Source organism: Papaver somniferum, chromosome 2 (genome assembly GCF_003573695.1).
Source record: "Papaver somniferum cultivar HN1 chromosome 2, ASM357369v1, whole genome shotgun sequence".
Taxonomy (NCBI): Eukaryota; Viridiplantae; Streptophyta; class Magnoliopsida; order Ranunculales; family Papaveraceae; genus Papaver; species Papaver somniferum.
Window position 1 is genome coordinate 182,853,324 of NC_039359.1, and position 17,999 is coordinate 182,871,322.

A 17,999-nucleotide genomic window follows, 5' to 3' on the forward strand; every position below is an offset into this window, starting at 1 on the left:
AAAGATCTGTAGATCGAGATCATTCCATTGATGCACAAGTCTACAAGTTGCTGCTCTGTGACATTTGGATCATGACAGTCCAGGGTTTGAACTCTGAACCTTTTCACATAATCATTAGGATGTTCTTTGCTCTTTTGAAACATCCTTCCAAGATCAGATAGGGTGATTTTCTCTGAAACGAAGAAATATTTTCTGTAGAAAGCATTAATCATTTCTCCCTAACTGGTGATACTTCCTGGTGCGATGTTGTTGTACCATATGTGTGATCTGCCTGAGACTTTGAGAATTCTTTCAGTTGGACGACATGATTGCGTTAATGCCTAATGATTCTAAGAATCGAGAGACATGTTCTCGAGTATTTCCTGTTCCGCTGTAAAGCGTGAACGTTGGAGAAGTGTAGCCTTTCGAGAGAGGATTTCTCTGTGTGGCAGCATGATATATGGAAGTTGGTGACGTTGGACAGATGATGTCTTGTCTTTTATTCGATCCTCCAAAAAGCGCTCCAGGTCTTCACGAGTGATGAAACTTGCAGTTTCCTTTGTTGGAGAGTCATCTGCGGCCCTGCGCGTCATCTACAACATGGATTGGAGTGACTTCAGGATCAGCATCCGAAGATGTTTCTTTGGCTTTTCCTTTCTCTTGAGTTTTCTCTGACATCTTGTCTGTAAGAGTCTTGAGATAATTGCATAATTCCTTCTGAGTAGCAGTCATGTCAATCTGATTCTTGGCAAGAGTTTCTTGCACCTTCATGAGATCACCATGGTAGGCGGATTTTTTCTGACTTCTTCAAGGGACCGGCTGAAGAGAGGATTGTTGATGGCGCCAGTACCGTCGTTTTCAGGGGTGATAACTGGAGCACCAGTATTCGGAGGAGTAGTATTGACAGGTTGCACTGGAGGAGTGGTATTAGCGGTACCACTAGAGCTTGTAATTTTAGGGTTGGGTGTTGAACCCGAGTTTGTAACTGAACCCAACCTAAGATCGAGCATCTTTGTGAGAACTGAGATTGCAATTGAGAGAATGATATCCCACTATGGTCGCCGATCTGTAGATGGGAAAAAATGATTTGCTGGTTTTTACGGAATTGAGGAGATGACCGTACAGAGGAGTCTCCTTGCACCGAACGAAATGTTTAACCTCACACAGATACACTGCAAGAAGGGAGTTCTTTAAGTTCGAGAGATCAATCTGTAGGACTCCGGCCTAAACCAAGACAATGGACGTTCCATAGTCAATTCGGTCACAAGAGAGGATGGGTCGATCTGTAGGAGGGAAGCTGAGAAATGTGTGAGATCAATGGTGATCTAAGATTTTAGGTGTGTTATGTATTCTGCGTAAAGAAATAAGATAAGCTGTGATAGATTGAATTTGCTCTGTTGAGAGTAATTGCTCAGACGTTGAGTTGTTAATATCGTGTTGTCTGTTTGACCAGAAATTGTCCGTTGTTTGAATCATGATTCAGAAACGTATTTATATTGCTATAATTGTAAACACCTTAATCCCATGAAATGTGACAATTGTTGGAGTCAAAGAGTAGGGAAGTGGAAATCGTGTTAAAACCAGTTGCTCATCGCGCGAAGACTTGGTTGATTTTCTACCCACTACTTTGCTAACTCCTCCAACTGATTGCACGACTTGCTCATATTCTCGTCATGTGTATGAAGACACGTGTCGTAGACCGCCAGACCAAAACCCTAGTTAATATCCCCATGTGACACAATTGATGTCTCGTGATTGTGGATCCAGTTGCTGACTTCATAGAACGACGAGTCCTTGTACTGCTAAGTCGAACGTGATTTGCAAATGTTCTGAGACTCATGAATTGAACAAGTCTGTTGAGACAAAGTTATCATTGTCAATTTTTTGATAACTTAAGGTGAGCAAATGTTGCTGAATCGTTGAATATTGATAATTAAACCAATATTCCTTAGTCTGAGCAAATATTGCTCGACTGAGAAAATGTTGCTTGTTTGATGAACTGTTGGTATCGTTGAATATTGATAGTTGAACCAATATTCCTTAGTCTGAGCAAATATTGCTCGTCTGAGCAAAATGTTAATTTAAGATGCTGACATCTGACCCCAAGCATAATTGTTAAAGTGTTGATCACGGGATCAACGTAAAATTATTAGTATTTGAATCTGCTCAGAATTACGTTTTTGCAGAGCTCTTGATTCGAAACCCTAATTTTTTATCAACTGATGATTTATTGAAAATCAACCATAGAGTGAAGGAAGGACCAGCTACATGGGATGACGAGTCGACCATGTAACGCCTAGATGCTCAAACGAGCAAAATACCAAAGTCTCTTGAAGACCAGTTGGTGAAAGGATGATTAAATGATGGTTTAATCATTTTATTAAAACAATGCCCGTCTCAGCTTTAGGTGATGAAACCTAATTATGAAGAGATGAGGTACCGGCCAAGAGGGAATGAGACCAACCCTTGGTAGTCGCGGGACCGTCGTTTGAGCAAACCCCAAGTTTATTTGAGAAGAGTTTGGACCTAATATGAGAAATTGAGAAAATTAGGTCAAAATTATTAAAACATGTGGGAACGGCTATTTTCAAGACCTAGGGTCGGCCTTGGTCGGTCAAGGAGACATGCCCGTGTCACCATAATGTTCGTGTCTTAGTCCTGAGAGTTTCGATATTTTCTGATGCGCGTTTGAGCAACATTCTGAGAAAATATGAAGGATTCAGGGTTTTGCTGAAACTGAGGGACTATTAACAACTGGTCTTTTAGTGTGGGCTATTAACATTCTGAGAAAATATTAGGCGAGGGCGCAGGTGCAAGATGGAATTGAGGTGGATCAGGTGCACCTAGATCAATTGCAGGCTGTTGCACCTCTTCTCCATTTTGATCTTTTAGTCTTACACCCAAATCAAAAGTTGGTCGCGAATCTTGTGAGGGAGGATCCAAATCTTTAGCAAAATATTGTCAAAAATTTATGTTGGGTACAATTTTTCCATGCTTTCTAAACTACCAGTCAACTGGTACTCCAGATCAAGACTTCCTAGAGACGATAAAGCATACCCCATAATTTAAGCTTGTAGATATCTAGAGTACTCATTGGTATAAATAGTATTGCCATGGATGGCCAGGTCAATGAGTCTCTCAATCGACACTGAATGCATTTCTTTCAAACTCGGTAGCTCAGAAACCAATGGCATAAACTGTATATGCGGCAACATTTCTTCAAGTGAAGCATCCTACATAAAAGGAAGTGTCAAACTATATTATTTATAGTATGACAAAGTATAAAATAAGCCAAACATTTTATTAGATACATCAAACTAGTATAACGTACAACTCTCACATGTCTCTCCCTAAAAGAACTAAATTCGGATTTTATATTACTCATAACTTGTGTCACTGCTGTGTGTTTAAGTTCAACTTTCTCAGTCTGTTTCAACATAAAGTGATTTTTTTGTTTAGGATTGGAGATATGTACTTATATGGTTTTTCAGTATAGTTGATATGTACTGACAAGTTGCAGCAACAGTTTGTTATTTTAAAAAAAATACAAACTAACATTAGAAGGATTATAACTAACCTGTGATAGTTCTTGCATGCTCTTTTCCTCTTGAAGTTCTTTGACCTTTTGCTCCAAATCAGATCGAGCCCAAATTTTAAATTGGGAAACCTCAAGATCATATTGTGTGAGATTTTCTTCAGAGCTCCCCAAAACAGGCACATTTGAAGTGGCATCTTCCTGAGCATTTGTTGTTTCTTGTGTATCAACTAGAATTTCCTTTTCATTTTGCGCTTCTAAGGGAGTAGTTGTTGATGGAATGGTGTTGTCTGAATCAGCACTTGAACGAATATCGTCTTTTGAGATACTGCTAGATTCTCCATCTTCTGAGTTTGACTGCAAATGTGGGTAAGCTTTGTGGTATATATCACTCAAAAGTTCCTCTAGCTTACTTACATCAGTTGGTAGGCCGCCCTCTTACCTGATCTGTAACTCGCCCCATTTTGATACGATTGTAAGCTTTAAATTCTTATGTGTCTCTTCTGAATTATCATACTTTTCTTGCCAATCTTTTTTCAATGGTGCGTCTTCAATTGGAAGCTTTTGAGCAATTTTATTCAAAATTTCTTTTTCATCTTGAGTATACTCAACTTTAAATTCTTCAGAAAACTGAAAATGAAAATAAAAGTTAGATTAAGGTGGAATATTATGTTTGTGTTAGTAATTACAGTGCAAGTATATATGTATTGGTTTTCACCAGTTTTTGTATCAGTATAACATTTATGCACTCAAATTAATATTATAGCATTTTTTGTTAGTAATTACATTGTAATAGTGAATAACACACACACAATCATTTTTGGGGGCTTACTGTGTCCTTCAGAAACTCCATAGATATTTCTTTGATGTTCCACTTTGTCACTCTCGGCAGGTATCGTTCATCTAGTAATTGCAGTGGTGCCACCAAGTGAGTATGCTCTGCATACAACAACTGCAACAAAATAACATAAATAAAATAAAAAATAGTATCTTAAATTGACGGTACAATAAATATGTACTGCAAAGAAAACTTGAAAAACACGATCATACCAGCAAATATACGACACAACCAGTGATGTCCTCGGGAGTGTTTTAGTTCTGATTAATTTTTTCTCTAAGAAACCACGAACTAGGTCAGGCCACGATACATTCTTTGACTTTTTGAGATCATCAACTAAACCGAAATACTTCTCTTTAAGTTTATGAGATTCTTTTGTTGTAAAAACAATGTAAGACAGATAAACAGGCAGATTAGCTTAACCATATCTTCTAGCGTCTGTTCAGTTTCTGTTCTTGGTATTATGTGTTTAGTGTCTTCATTACTTTCGGTATTATCTTCACTGTCTTCGTCACCTTTAGATTCAGTATTGCAATCTTTACCATTCTTTTTCTTTTTCTTGATTCTAGTACGCTTAGGTAGGTTCAGGATTGCATTTTGTAAAATTGGTCTTGTAACCATGTTGCTTCTGCCAAAGTGTCTAAGTAAAAGGGTTTCTTTCTTCATCCACTACCTCCCATCAAATTGGTGTCATCAGTTCTTCTTCCTGCCATTCTTGGCAACCCAAAGATTACAACCAGTTTTTCTGGTGTTGATGTGACAACATGTGTTTCTCCCCTTCTAACGAACTCAAATGTGAGTTCATTCTTGACTCGGCCACTTTTGTAATACTGCAAGAACTTTTTGACATCACCTTCTAGCTTTTCCCAATGACTTTCTGTGTACTTAGTGTACCTAAACATTAAGAATATTTGTCCATAAGAAGATTCACCTAAGTTTTTTAACTAGGATTCACTCAAAGTATATCCACTCCATTTCATTTTGGCAATCAGACTATGTAGTGTTGTGAAACCAGATCTGCACAACTTTCTAACAGATTTTGGCTGTAAAATTTAATTAGTTTTGTTTCAGTATAACATTTATGCATTGCATATTCATCATGTTTGAAACACAAACAATCAGTATTGGCCTTATGTACTGCATACCCAAGATCATTATCTCATAAAGCAACAAAAAAAAATGAAGCATATATGATTATTTTGTGTCACAAACAATCATGTATGGATGCATAATAAAGCATATAATGATTTTAAAGTACATAAACAGTTATGTCTCAGTATTGCATATATAGGCATCCACACATTGTTATTCAACAGTTTTTGAGTTATGTACTGGCCATCTGTGTACCAGAAACACAAACAATGATATATGGACACATAAACAATGTTACTCATTCAGTATTGGACTTATATACTGCCAAAAAACTCCCAAAATCATAAAAAAGAAACTCAACATTTGATATATGTATTGGTGGCTCTATGTATCAGAAACAAAGAAAAACACATTGCATGTCACTTTTGATTATTATTCAACAGAAACACAAACAATGATACATGGACACATAAAAAACGTTACTCATTCAGTATTGGATATGTACTGCCAAAAAACACCAAATATCATTAAAAAAAATCTCAGTATTTGATATATGTATTGGTGTTTCTATGCATCAGAAACAAAGAAAAACAGATTGCATGTCAATGTTGATTATTATTCAACAGTTTTTGAGTTATGTATTGACAAATCTATGTGCTAGAAACACAAACTGCAAGTTGCATGTAAATTATGATAGGTATTCAACCATTTTTCATCAGTACGTCACATATGTACTGGTGTATCTATGTCTCAGAAACACAAAAAACAAACTAAAAGTATTAGAAATAGTAGCTTTCTTCGGTTTTGCTACCTTTTTTTTGGTGTTATTACTTTTTTTCCTCGTTGATCTTCGTTTTGATCTTCTTGATTCTTTTTTTGATGACCTAGGAGCAGTAATGTCATCCTTTATTACTTCTTCTTCTTCGATTTGTTCTTTTGATTCTTCTTGTAACCATTTTGGAAAATCAATTTGTAAAATCAGAATCTAGGTTTTTGCATTTTTATGATTGGTTTCAAAATCAGAATCTGATTTGGGTTTGCTGATTTTAAGATCTGTTTTTGATCCCACTGAAAATTGGTTCTCTGATTGAGATTCTCTCTGAAAATTGGTTAGGTTTCTCTGTAACGTTAGAAAACATTAAATGATTTTCTGACCGTTTTCTGTGATTTTGTACGGGAAAGAAAACCGTAAATGGTACGTGGTTTATATGCATTCTTCATATGTGGTTATTATTAGGGTAAGCTGGTTATTTTTTCATTTTCAAAAAATTATGGACCTAATGATAAGGATGAATCCCGATTGGATCCTAGTATAACTAAGTATATGGGCTTAGGACCAAATAGCAAAGCCATCCTCTTGTTTCCTATTATTTAAAAGTTAATCCCTCTATTGGCATCCGTTGGTACGTCGGGACGCGAGAAAACGACGTGCACCCCACCTGCTCACGCGCACGATACCCCACACAAAAAACCTCTAGTTTGCAAGATCTAACCCTAAAAAGAGGAGAAAGAGAAGATTGAAACCCCATTATTATTTAGCGAGAAAGAAAGACAAAAAAAGAATTAAAAACAAAACCACCACCTAAACTCCTCAAACCCACTAACTCATCAACCTAAGTAATCAAGTATATACTCCACCAAAATTAGGAACAACTAATAAGTAAAGTCTCTTCCCTTCTTCTACAATTTATTTTAGTCTTGTTGTTGCTGGCTTGTTAGATTTCAACCTAGCTGGCTTTAGTTACAGATTTAACTGTTCTTGTTACCTACAAATCATTACAGGCTTCGTTTTGTTTTTTGTTTTATCAATTTAGAAAAAAATACGTAGTTGGATATTAATGTATTTTTTTCTATCGGTAGTTGGATAATCATAGTTGACTACTACTTTTGTTCTATATATCCAGAAGGAAACCCTAGCTAGAAACACTTGGGCTTGGTAGTTATCTGTTTGATTTGTATAAATAATGGCAAATCGATGGTGGACTGGACCGGTAGGGTTACCTGGGATGGAACCCTCATCAGTATCAGTTTCACCAGGGATGAAGAAACGAGATCCCGATGGGGGTGATGAAGAAGAAGAGAGAGAAAATGAAGATGAACAAAGAGATGATCAAGGTGCAGTTGAAGTTGGAAGTCGTCGACCAAGAGGTAGACCACCAGGTTCAAAAAACAAGCCGAAACCGCCAATATTCGTCACCCGAGATAGTCCAAACGCTCTTCGTAGTCATGTAATGGAAATAGCTGGTGGAGCTGACGTAGCTGAAAGCGTTGCACAATTTGCAAGAAGACGTCAACGAGGAGTTTATGTGTTGAGTGGAAGTGGTGCAGTTGTTAATGTAACCTTAAGACAACCAGCTGCACCAGGTGCAGTTGTAGCATTACCGGGTCGATTCGAGATTTTATCATTGGCTGGTTCTTATTTGCCTGGACGTGCTCCTCCTGGTGCTACAGGATTGACAGTTTACTTAGCTGGTGGCCAAGGTCAAGTAGTGGGTGGATGTGTTGTTGGAACACTTACAGCGTCTGGTCCTGTTATGGTCATAGCAGCAACATTTGGAAATGCAACGTATGAGAGGTTGCCATTAGAAGAAGCAGAGCATAACAATCAGCAAGATCATGAAGAAGCAGGAAGCGGCGGCTGTGGAGGACAAGGATTGGAAAATTCACCTCCTGCAGTGGGTAGTAGTGGAAGTCAACAGCAACAACTGCCTGATCTGTCAACCCAGATGCCAGTTTACAATCTGTCCCCAAATCTGCTTGCAAACAATAATAATGCTAGTGGTGCCCAATTGAACCATGACGCTTATGCTTGGGCACATGCACGTCCACCTTTCTGATCATGGAACTAAACTAAGTTAGCTAGTTATAGTGTGTGAGAGAGATAGACTGATAGAGGGAGGTAGAAAATTAGTAGTAGATATATAGCTTGACGATGAGGATGATTTCAGTTTCCGACTTTAAATGGAAGAAAAAAACGAAGGGGGATACAGAAAAAAGAATCATGGGTTTTTGATTTACATTGCTATGTATATTTTAGTGGGTTTATTTTGTTCTTTATTTTCCTTTCTAAATTTATCTCTCTAGAGTCTGGACTAAGTTTGAATATAAAAATTGCAGTTTGGTTCGTTTGAGTTAGTCTATTTAATTTAGTACTATATCTTTTTAAATTTTCTGTTTGATGTTTTTTTCTTTTTTTTCTGAAGTATTCTGTTTGATGATGATCATCATATTGCAATATAATCAAATGTGTGTTCTTCAACTTTCTATAAAATAATGTTGTTTGTTGGTTTATTTATTTCATACCCTTTTACTTTTGCTGCTTTTTGAGGATTATTATTGCAAAAAATACGTAGTATAATATTGTGTCCTATTTCCCCGTTCAATAAAACAAAACAAAAAAAGTTGTTCCAAATTCTTTTCTCTATGAGTTTGAGTATCATTGTTAAGGTTGTAATACACCTTGATTTTGAAATGATGGATTAGATGGTTTATGAGTATTCTAATTTGATGAGATTGATGGGTTAATGTGTAAGAAAAAGAGAAATTCGCTTCTAGGGGTTTCCATTATGATGATCCTATGAGTTGGCTGGTTAATAATCAGATACCTGCAAAATAAGGCTAGGTCAAATATTCAGTCACGGATGATATGCTCAGCTGTGCACGGAAAGGATGAGTTAAAAGCTGAGAAGCTGAGAAGGTTTATTCCGAAGCATTAAGGGAGGGAGGGGATCACAAACTGCTTGTAACTTGAACGCTTCATACATGGAACCATTCAACAGGTCAGTCAGACAGGGTGCGAGAGGAACAACAGTCATATTATATTGTTATCTAGTTTGGTGAAAGTTGAAAACCTTATCAAGAGGAGTGTAAGAATTCATGAACATATTTTGTTTCATATGGCCAAGTCATGGACCATCCGTGTTTCTTCTCTTTCCTTTTTGATCTGGGTCCTCTTAACCTATGTACCCGTATAAAGGTCGAGGAGCATTTAATGATACATTTTTATCTTGTTTTTCTGCCTTTTTATCCAAAAACGAGATAATCATTAATAATGAATCTGTTATATTAAATAATGATCAATTTCCATAATTATCCTCGAAGTTTATTAACGAAATTTAAAAACTTGGATTCCACTATCATTCCCTAGCAAATCCATCCACTGCGATTTGCATTTAATCTTGTAACTGTTATTATGTTATTATGTCTCCTCTTAAAGACGGTCGTTTTGAATTCTTCTTCTCCCCTTTGACCTATTGCTTGAATGGAAAAATTAATTATCTTAATAAATTAAGGTAACTAAATAAATCAATGGGGTTCGGAAAAATCAACGGGAAAAGAAAAATAGGAATGTTAGATTTTCTTAAACAAAATCATACTTAGAAATTAAAGAAAAAAGAAAATTTTGTAAATCTTATACTCGTATCAATTCGATATCATAAATACACGACATCTATCATAGCACACCAAATAACACACATGGTATATGTAAGAAGAAATAAAATAGACATACGACTAAGGCTCTCATATTGAGAGATATGAAGTCGTACAACTTTCACCCACCCTAAAGAATCTGTATCTCAAAACCTCTTTGACTAGTCAAATACCACTATTTCTTCATCTAAAACCACCTTATTACTCCTAAAACCGCTCTCTTCTTCTCTGAAATTGCTTAACTATTAACTGGTTTTCTCTACCAGTTTCTCTCATTTTCTTATAGCTCAGATCTATTAGTCCCATTAGTAGATCGTTTTCTCAAATCCTTGTTTCTCCCATTTTTCTTCTATTCTCTAAGTTTGCTAGACGGATTTTGAATCTGTTTTCTTAAATGTTTGTTTTGTATCCTGAACAGTGATTTCATTGTTTAATTTCTACATAAAACTTCGGTTCCAGTTGTTTTTCTCTCGAAGATTTCCTAAGCTTTTTTTTCTTTGGTTTTGGTAAGCACGATCTCAACTGGTTCCTTCTTCTGGTAATGATGAAGTTCAAAGTTGTGTCCCACAAGTATGAAGATTTTCCTTTAAAAAACGTGAATCCCATTCCTTCAGCAGATGAGGAACTTCTTTGTTAGATGTTGAATCAATTTGAATCAAATCTTAATGCTCGAAAACCATTTGTTAATCAGCTTCTTGGGATAATTTCTCTTAATGATCAAGCAGAACGAGTCGTCACAGGCTCCAACCATGTCACTCTGAAGACGGACTCGATTAACTTGAAAATCTCCGGCGAGAAGGAAAGAACTACGTTGTTCAACAATAGTAAAGCAACATGAGACTGGAATTTCAGGTAACTGCAAGTTTAATTTTTCCGGCGAAAGAAACTGTATCGGTGTTCCAATACGAGCGGTGGGTTATAAAAGTTTACCGACAGATGAAGTTGAGGATTCAGGTAACCTAATTTTAGGTCAAGTCTCTTATTTTGAATTAAGTCCTTCTCCTGGTCTAAATGTGAACAATGGGCTTGTAATAGACTTTATAGCCTTTGGTGTTTATTTCATATGTGGGATTTATTGGGCCTGTCTTGTTTTATGAGAAAAAGAAGTGAAAATCCAAGGGAAGTTGTTACACTGAATTTTCCGGGGAGGTCGGTTAATAGTTTCAAAGTCTCAGATGACCTAGTTGTTGGTCAAATTAATCTCAGATATGACAAGGGTAAATGCTTTAGCCAAGGCAATGGTCGGTCGGAACAATGTCCAAGGTTGGGTCACGTCAAGCATTGCTCTATTCAAGGAAACTTCGGGACTTGCTTGCAAAACTCCATACTGTTATCTTCTTCAAATACAGTAAGAACCTCGGAAAGCACAGGTACTGCATACCCCTTTACGGTCTTCTTTGCTTAATTAATATCAAGACTTGCAGACAGATTAGACTTGATTTTTATTTGTTCTCGTTTGAGTGGAAGGGTTTAAGTTTTTCTCTTCATAAGAAGTATGCTATCATCTGTATGATTACCTTGATGGATGAAATTGATTTGGGGTGTTATTGTCTAGGATGTACTCTGAGTATTTGTATTAGCACTGATGGTAATATATCCTGGTTCTTGAACTACTTGAGATGTAGATGTTTAGGGAGGAACCTTAAGGATGGATGTGTTTTTAAACAAGGTTATAGAGATTAGCAGCATCTCGCAGTCGGGAAAACGGATAACTATAGACAGATAAAACTTGATGCTTATTTGTTTTCTAGAGAATGGATATGCTTTGATACCCTGACATCTAGAGCTTATAGTGTAAGTTGTACTAATACCTTGGATGGTGAGTTTGTTATGTGGACTTCATACTCTGGATGTCATTTGAGTATTTGTAACATGATGAACGATAATCTTCTTTTTCCAGTAATTGTTCTGAAATTTAGACCCTCAATACATTCTTGTGAAGTTCATAAACTAATTGAGCGGTATGATGAGAACTGGTGTGGCTCAAGTCAAAAGAAGATGGATAATCCTGATCCTCACTACACCTGTAAAGTTTTTTATAAGATCTTATCCATCAGAGTGGTTGCTTCTCGACAGATTGAATTAGATTTTTATTGGTTCTTTCGTGTGTGGAATGGACTAAATTCACTGTCCTTTATGGAATATGAAATGAGTCTTATGTTCAGAGATTATTCCTTGAATCATCTTTTTTCTTTGAGTTCTTGGGATGAATTGCAGGTATTCAGTTTACTCTTATGTTAGACTTATCCTGCTGCCAGACCTTTAAGCCAGTTATCACCTTCGGGGGCTTGGGATGTCAGTACATATGTTTAGGATAGTAGTAAGATGAAGCATGTGTTTTGTCATAAGTGTTTTGGATGGAAGTTTCAGCAGTTTGGGTTTTCTTTTCGGCATGGTTTCGAGGAATTTTTCACTATGTTCTTTTTTTCCCATCAGTATACTTCTTGGAATTCTTGGGATATTATGTGGGATCTTGGCTCTCACCCATGTTGGGCATACCTCGATACCAGACCTTTAAGCCAGTTTACTCCTTAGGCGAGGGCTTGGGCAGTCATTACATATATCTGGCATAGGTGGGAGTTGATTTTCTTCGATGTTCGCAAGTTGAATGATGTTCTACTGTTTGGAGGGAACTAGTCAAGCTTCACCTTTGTTAGTCATCTTCCTTCTTATGGGAGGAAATATGCAACTCTATATGTCACGCATGGCTCATTTATGAGAATTAAACGTCAACATATTCACGTCTTGAAAGAGGTTCTGGTAGCAGTACATTGTAATCATGACCGGAGTGGGGCTGATGAAGACTTGGTAGACACTTTTGTTTTCTTCTCAGTACTTGACCGAGTGATGATATCTACTTCACTACTTGGTAGAATTTATTCTTGTCTAGACACATATCTATATTTCCCTTTTAGTGCCTTTCCTTTGTGTTCTGATGTTAATCTCTGTAATGGTTCAACCTCCAGTTCAGCGTCTACTGACTGTGATGGCTAATTTGTAACCGTCGTTTAAAAAAAAAAGTAGTTGCAGTGTAGGAAAAGTAAGTAGAAAAGAAGGAAGGGATTTTTATAGCCCAAGTTACATACATAATAGACTATCAATGTCCACATATCTCCCCACATATCTTACTTGTGCATGGTTGTAAGTCAATAATTATCTTTACTTGACCAAGTTAAGCTGGTGGACCAAGATAAATTACAGAAATGATAAAGCTACCGAGAGTGCATCCCGATGCCAAATTCCGACTAAGAGAGAAAAACTGATGGGCCCAAACCCACCCCCTTATTGTCTCTAGTGGGTCTCAGGGCTGTGTGTATCAGGAACACACGTCGGGATCTAAATTCGGTGGCTCTATCATCTCTCAGATAAATTAACACCCGAAAAAATGGTGGGCCACATGTATAAATGACGTGTTCACATGACAGGACCGTAAAAATAATTCATTTGATCCGATTTAATTTATTCATGTCAAGGATAGAAATGGAATTACGGTTTTGTAAAATACATGTGAATCTTATCCCAAGATAATTATAACTCCAACAAAAATCATCAAATTTCAAGATAAAAAGTGTATCATTAAATGCTCCTTAACCTCTATACAGGTATATAAGTTAAGAAGACCCTTGATTTGGACATTAATTAGGCAAAATAATACTCCCTCCTTCCCACTATTAGATGACCTAGTTCAAGTTTGCACAATTCTTAAGACAAAGAATGGGAAGATGTATGGGAAGATGTATATTAAGTATTTTTTACAATTATACCCTTATGGATTATAATTTGTAAAATCTATAAATGATTTATCTCTCAAACTATACCATGGATTTTCGTAAACTTTGTACCATTGGAAAGCATTTTAAAACACCTACATAACGAGTATAAACATGAATATCAAATTATATACATTTCTTATACTAACGATAATCAATCAAAAGGATAATTTTAGAAATATTCCTTGTTTAATGAAATAGGTCAACTAATGGTGGGACAAAATTTTAAACTAAATAGGTCATCTAATAGTGGGACGGATGTAGTACTAATGATGTCAATAAAGGCTCTTTTTCTCTCTCTTATTCTGGCGATTTTCATGGCTTCTGGGTAATTAGGAATTTGTTAGCTTGATAGGATGATAGAGGGGAAAGGGAAGTGGATTCACTATCAGTTATTATTAGAGTTTAATCTATCTGAGCGATTCATGGCTCTCAAATCCTTTCCAGATGTTGATGGAATCGCCAAACTCCCTTTTTTCATATTTATTTTTTATTTTCTTGTTCTTCTCTTTTAAGTTCTTATATTCATTGTCGTTTTTCTGATTCTTGAGTATGTGTTTATTAGGATACCATTTTCCCTATGACGTTCCTTTCAAATGTATTGTTTTGATAGTTTGGTACATTGATTATAATGTTTATGTTGTCCTTGATTTTTCACCTCCAACTTTGGAATCTTAACCTTAGGATTATTATATCCCTCCTTTGCCTCATATTCTTCTAAATCCTATGATTCACTCAAATCTTGCCGTTTTTAGTATTTGTATCTTTCTTAGCCCTTTCCTTTTAACATTATTCATTCATTTCCTCTAAATTCATGTTTTCTAGACCTCTTCTACCATGTGTTTATCAAAATGTTCTTTCTAATCTTTGTTTGTTAAGATCATCTTAAAGTCTTTATCTTCAATTATTCATAAATTTTCATATTCGTAGGTTTAATCTTTTATACGACCTTTGCAAGATTACTTTTCTTCCTCTTCCTATAAGTTAATAATTGAATCAATCGAAAAATTGCTACCAATAATTAATTAAAATTCTAGTTCATTCATAATTAGGAAAGCCAACATTTCCACATAAAACATTAAAAAGCAACACCGACGCCCGAAAGAAAAATTAAATAAAATCCAATCATAAAGTGATTATGCCTTTGTTAGATCAAATCTTCTTTTTCTAATCTTGTTCCATACCAACCCCTTTGAGAACATGCCTTCCTCTCTTTTGCAGGTACTGATCCTCCTACCTTGAGCATATTGACCATCCTTCCCTGGTCGCATCTCTTTTTAAGGAATTGTTATCTTAGCAGGTCCTTTATATTAGAGCATTACTCGGGTGAACCCACCAAGCGTTTTGGTTTCCATATTTTAGTATCAAAACTCATAAGTCCCTTGATTAGGTTACCAGAGTCAACTTCGTAATTAGGTTAGACCAGGAAGTCTATAAATATTGAGACATACAATCTGAAGACCTGAAGACTCCAAAGACATATCGTTCCTCCTCTTGAGGTTAGTAATACGAGACTTGACTTGTTTCCATTTCTATGTCGTAAGCTTTCAAGTCTTTTCTTAATGAAAAATAGCATGCGAAGTTATATATATGAAACTATAATATAATAGACTTGATCATCACATTGTGATCAAAGTGTCAAGGATCAATATATCAATAGTGATAAGTGTTGGTATATTGAATTATAAAGTATAATGCTTATCTTTTGAACTTTATAATTGCGACATCAACATAATCTTTGTAAGTCATTACTAGATTGTGTAGTGAACATAGGTTTGATTTCATACCTAGAAAACTATGTCTAATTACATGAGTTTAAGGAAGTAGACATACAAACTTGTTTTGTAGTCGAAAGGAAATCAAAAGGATTGAAGGTTCGATATTCATTGAAGATCTTAAGGTTGGACCGATCCTAACATATATAGGGAATCAAGGTAGAACCTATCCTAGATTATGTTGGGAGTCACCTACATTGAGAGTCAAGGTAGAACCGATCCTAACTTGTTTTAGAAGTCATGGTAGAACCGGTCCCAATAGGCAAAATCGATTTTATTAAGTCACGTACACTTTAGGGTTTGTGTGATTCGGAAATTGGATATATTAGTTAAGTGCTAGCTAATATTGAGTTGTCCATGAAGTTTTCATTTATACAGTTGTATATTGGTGGGAATTAGACAAAACTTAATTTAGGTGCTTTATTGCATATCTTAATAATGTTTTCGGTTATATATGGAAATTCCTAGGTGTCCAAACTAACTTGTTTATGAATAGTGAAGTTTGTTCTTCTTACAAACTTATCCTGAGCTAGGAAAACATCACCTTTATGTTTATGGTGTAGCTGACTAATAGTATTCTCATAATACTATCTTGGAGGGGAGAGTAACCTAATTAGGTGAAATCCTTTATGTCCACTAGTTTAAATACTTCTTTGGGATCAAGAAACATTTACTAGTACCATTGGTAGGAAACTATTGATTTGATTGAATAACGGTTTGTTAGCTCTTGATTGCAGCTAGTTTAATTATTCTTGAGAGCCTTCTCTTCTGACATAAGGTAAGTCAAACTAGATCAAGAGATTAACATTAGCTTGTCATCATAATAGACTCCGTTTTGTGCTGATCGATCATAAGTCGGAATCAAGTTTGTTATTGTACAGGTACACAACACTATTGAAGATTTGAAGACAAGAAGATTTTTCTTATTGGTTTCGTATCATTGTGAATTGCTTTATGCATAAACTTGATCGTCTAGGTCCAACTAGATCTAGTTTATCTTTAAATAGACTTGTTATTAATAGTCCTATTTAGATCGACAAGCTATCATTTGGTGATACTATTCAGTATCCAAATTTGGTAGTTCTGTTTGACTCTATCTGGTTAACTTTTTTGATCAAGATCTTGGAATATTTAAACCCGACAAAGGAATTTAATTGATTTTAAACAGAAAATCCATTGTCATGCTCAACATAAATATCTATGATTGATTTCCTGAGATAGGAGGGTGGTTACCAAACAGATTAGTCCTTTACTGTTTTGAAGACGATAAAAAGGCTTGAGTGCTTAAAACCTTCAGAGAGGTTGAAGAAACCTAAGACCATATGAGTTTCAATCGGAACACCTTATATGATCCTTTGATAAAGTCTACCAACCTGGGCTAGAACTTAATCCCGCTAAATCAAAAATCCACACAAATCATAAGGGTTACATCATGAGATCGAATATTAAGGTTAATAAAAACAGAAATCAGACATCTCATAAGTCGAAAACACATAGAAAAAATATAAGCATTCATTCACAGGCTATGTAATCGGAAACTATCACATGAAACAAAAATTATAAAATACAATTTTATTCATAAATAATAATTGATAGTTTTATTCAAAATAAACTTTATACAAGAATATCGAAATTACTCAATATATTGATGTTTATTTTCCTCTAAATAAGAATTGTTAATTCTCTCACAGTTTCTCAGTTTTCTTTGGAGTTGGATCAGGAGATCTCAAAGAATTCCAATCATCTTCAATGATCACTAGTCTTGATTCAAGACTCATAAGATTCTTATTGACTTCCTTTACTTCCTTTTGCAAATCCTTTTCCATGTTCCGTACTTCATATAAAACTAGATCTAGTTTTAGTGAAAGATTCTTGAGAAGATTATCATTAAGGGATGAAATCTCTCCATTAGGAACATCTTGATTAAGATCTGGAGTAGAGTCTGAATCACCATCCGAAGATTCAAGACGAAGTTTCTTGGTAGGAAACAATATAGTACAAACTTTTTCAACTTTGTGAGAATTGTAGCTAGAGGTAGACATTTTGTCACATCTCTATGAAATGAAATGAAAATTTCATTCTCCGATAAATAAGAGAAGTTTTCTCACTTTGAGAATATTTTTCATTTAATTACATTAACCGAAAATATATTTTTTGTTAAAATATTTACAATCATATATCCTTAATGTTTACAATCAATAAATAATAAGGATACATGTTTTTGATAATCAAGATAGGTTATCAATTTTCGGTTGTTGAATTTTCTTCCCTTAGAAAGTCAACATTCTTACAGATTTGAGATTCTTTTCCTTTTGAACTGTTAGGTTCTTTTCTCAAATTTGAGATAAGATCTTGGTATCTAAAATTCACATCATTCAATTTCCTTAGTTGACTTTCTGAAGTGATTTTTGTTTTTGACTTAGATCTTGTCTTTTTAGACTGACAGTTTTTGTCTTTCTGTGACATTCTAGGACATTGTTTCTGATAATTCTCCCATTGTATGCATTGGAAACAGGGTCCAGATGTATTCCAATTACAACCCTTAGGTTTGATAGATTTATCCAACCTTTTATTTGTGA

General features: G+C 35.5%; 1 protein-coding gene across 1 annotated transcript; it reads left to right on the forward strand.

Moving 5' to 3' along the window:
• The first annotated feature begins 7,002 nt into the window (after window positions 1-7,002).
• LOC113349959 (AT-hook motif nuclear-localized protein 20-like) lies at window positions 7,003-8,575 on the forward strand. The gene has a single exon (XM_026594007.1). The coding sequence runs from the start codon at window positions 7,409-7,411 to the stop codon at window positions 8,279-8,281; it is 873 nt and encodes a 290-aa protein (XP_026449792.1). The 5' UTR covers window positions 7,003-7,408; the 3' UTR covers window positions 8,282-8,575.
• The last annotated feature ends 9,424 nt before the right edge of the window (window positions 8,576-17,999 follow it).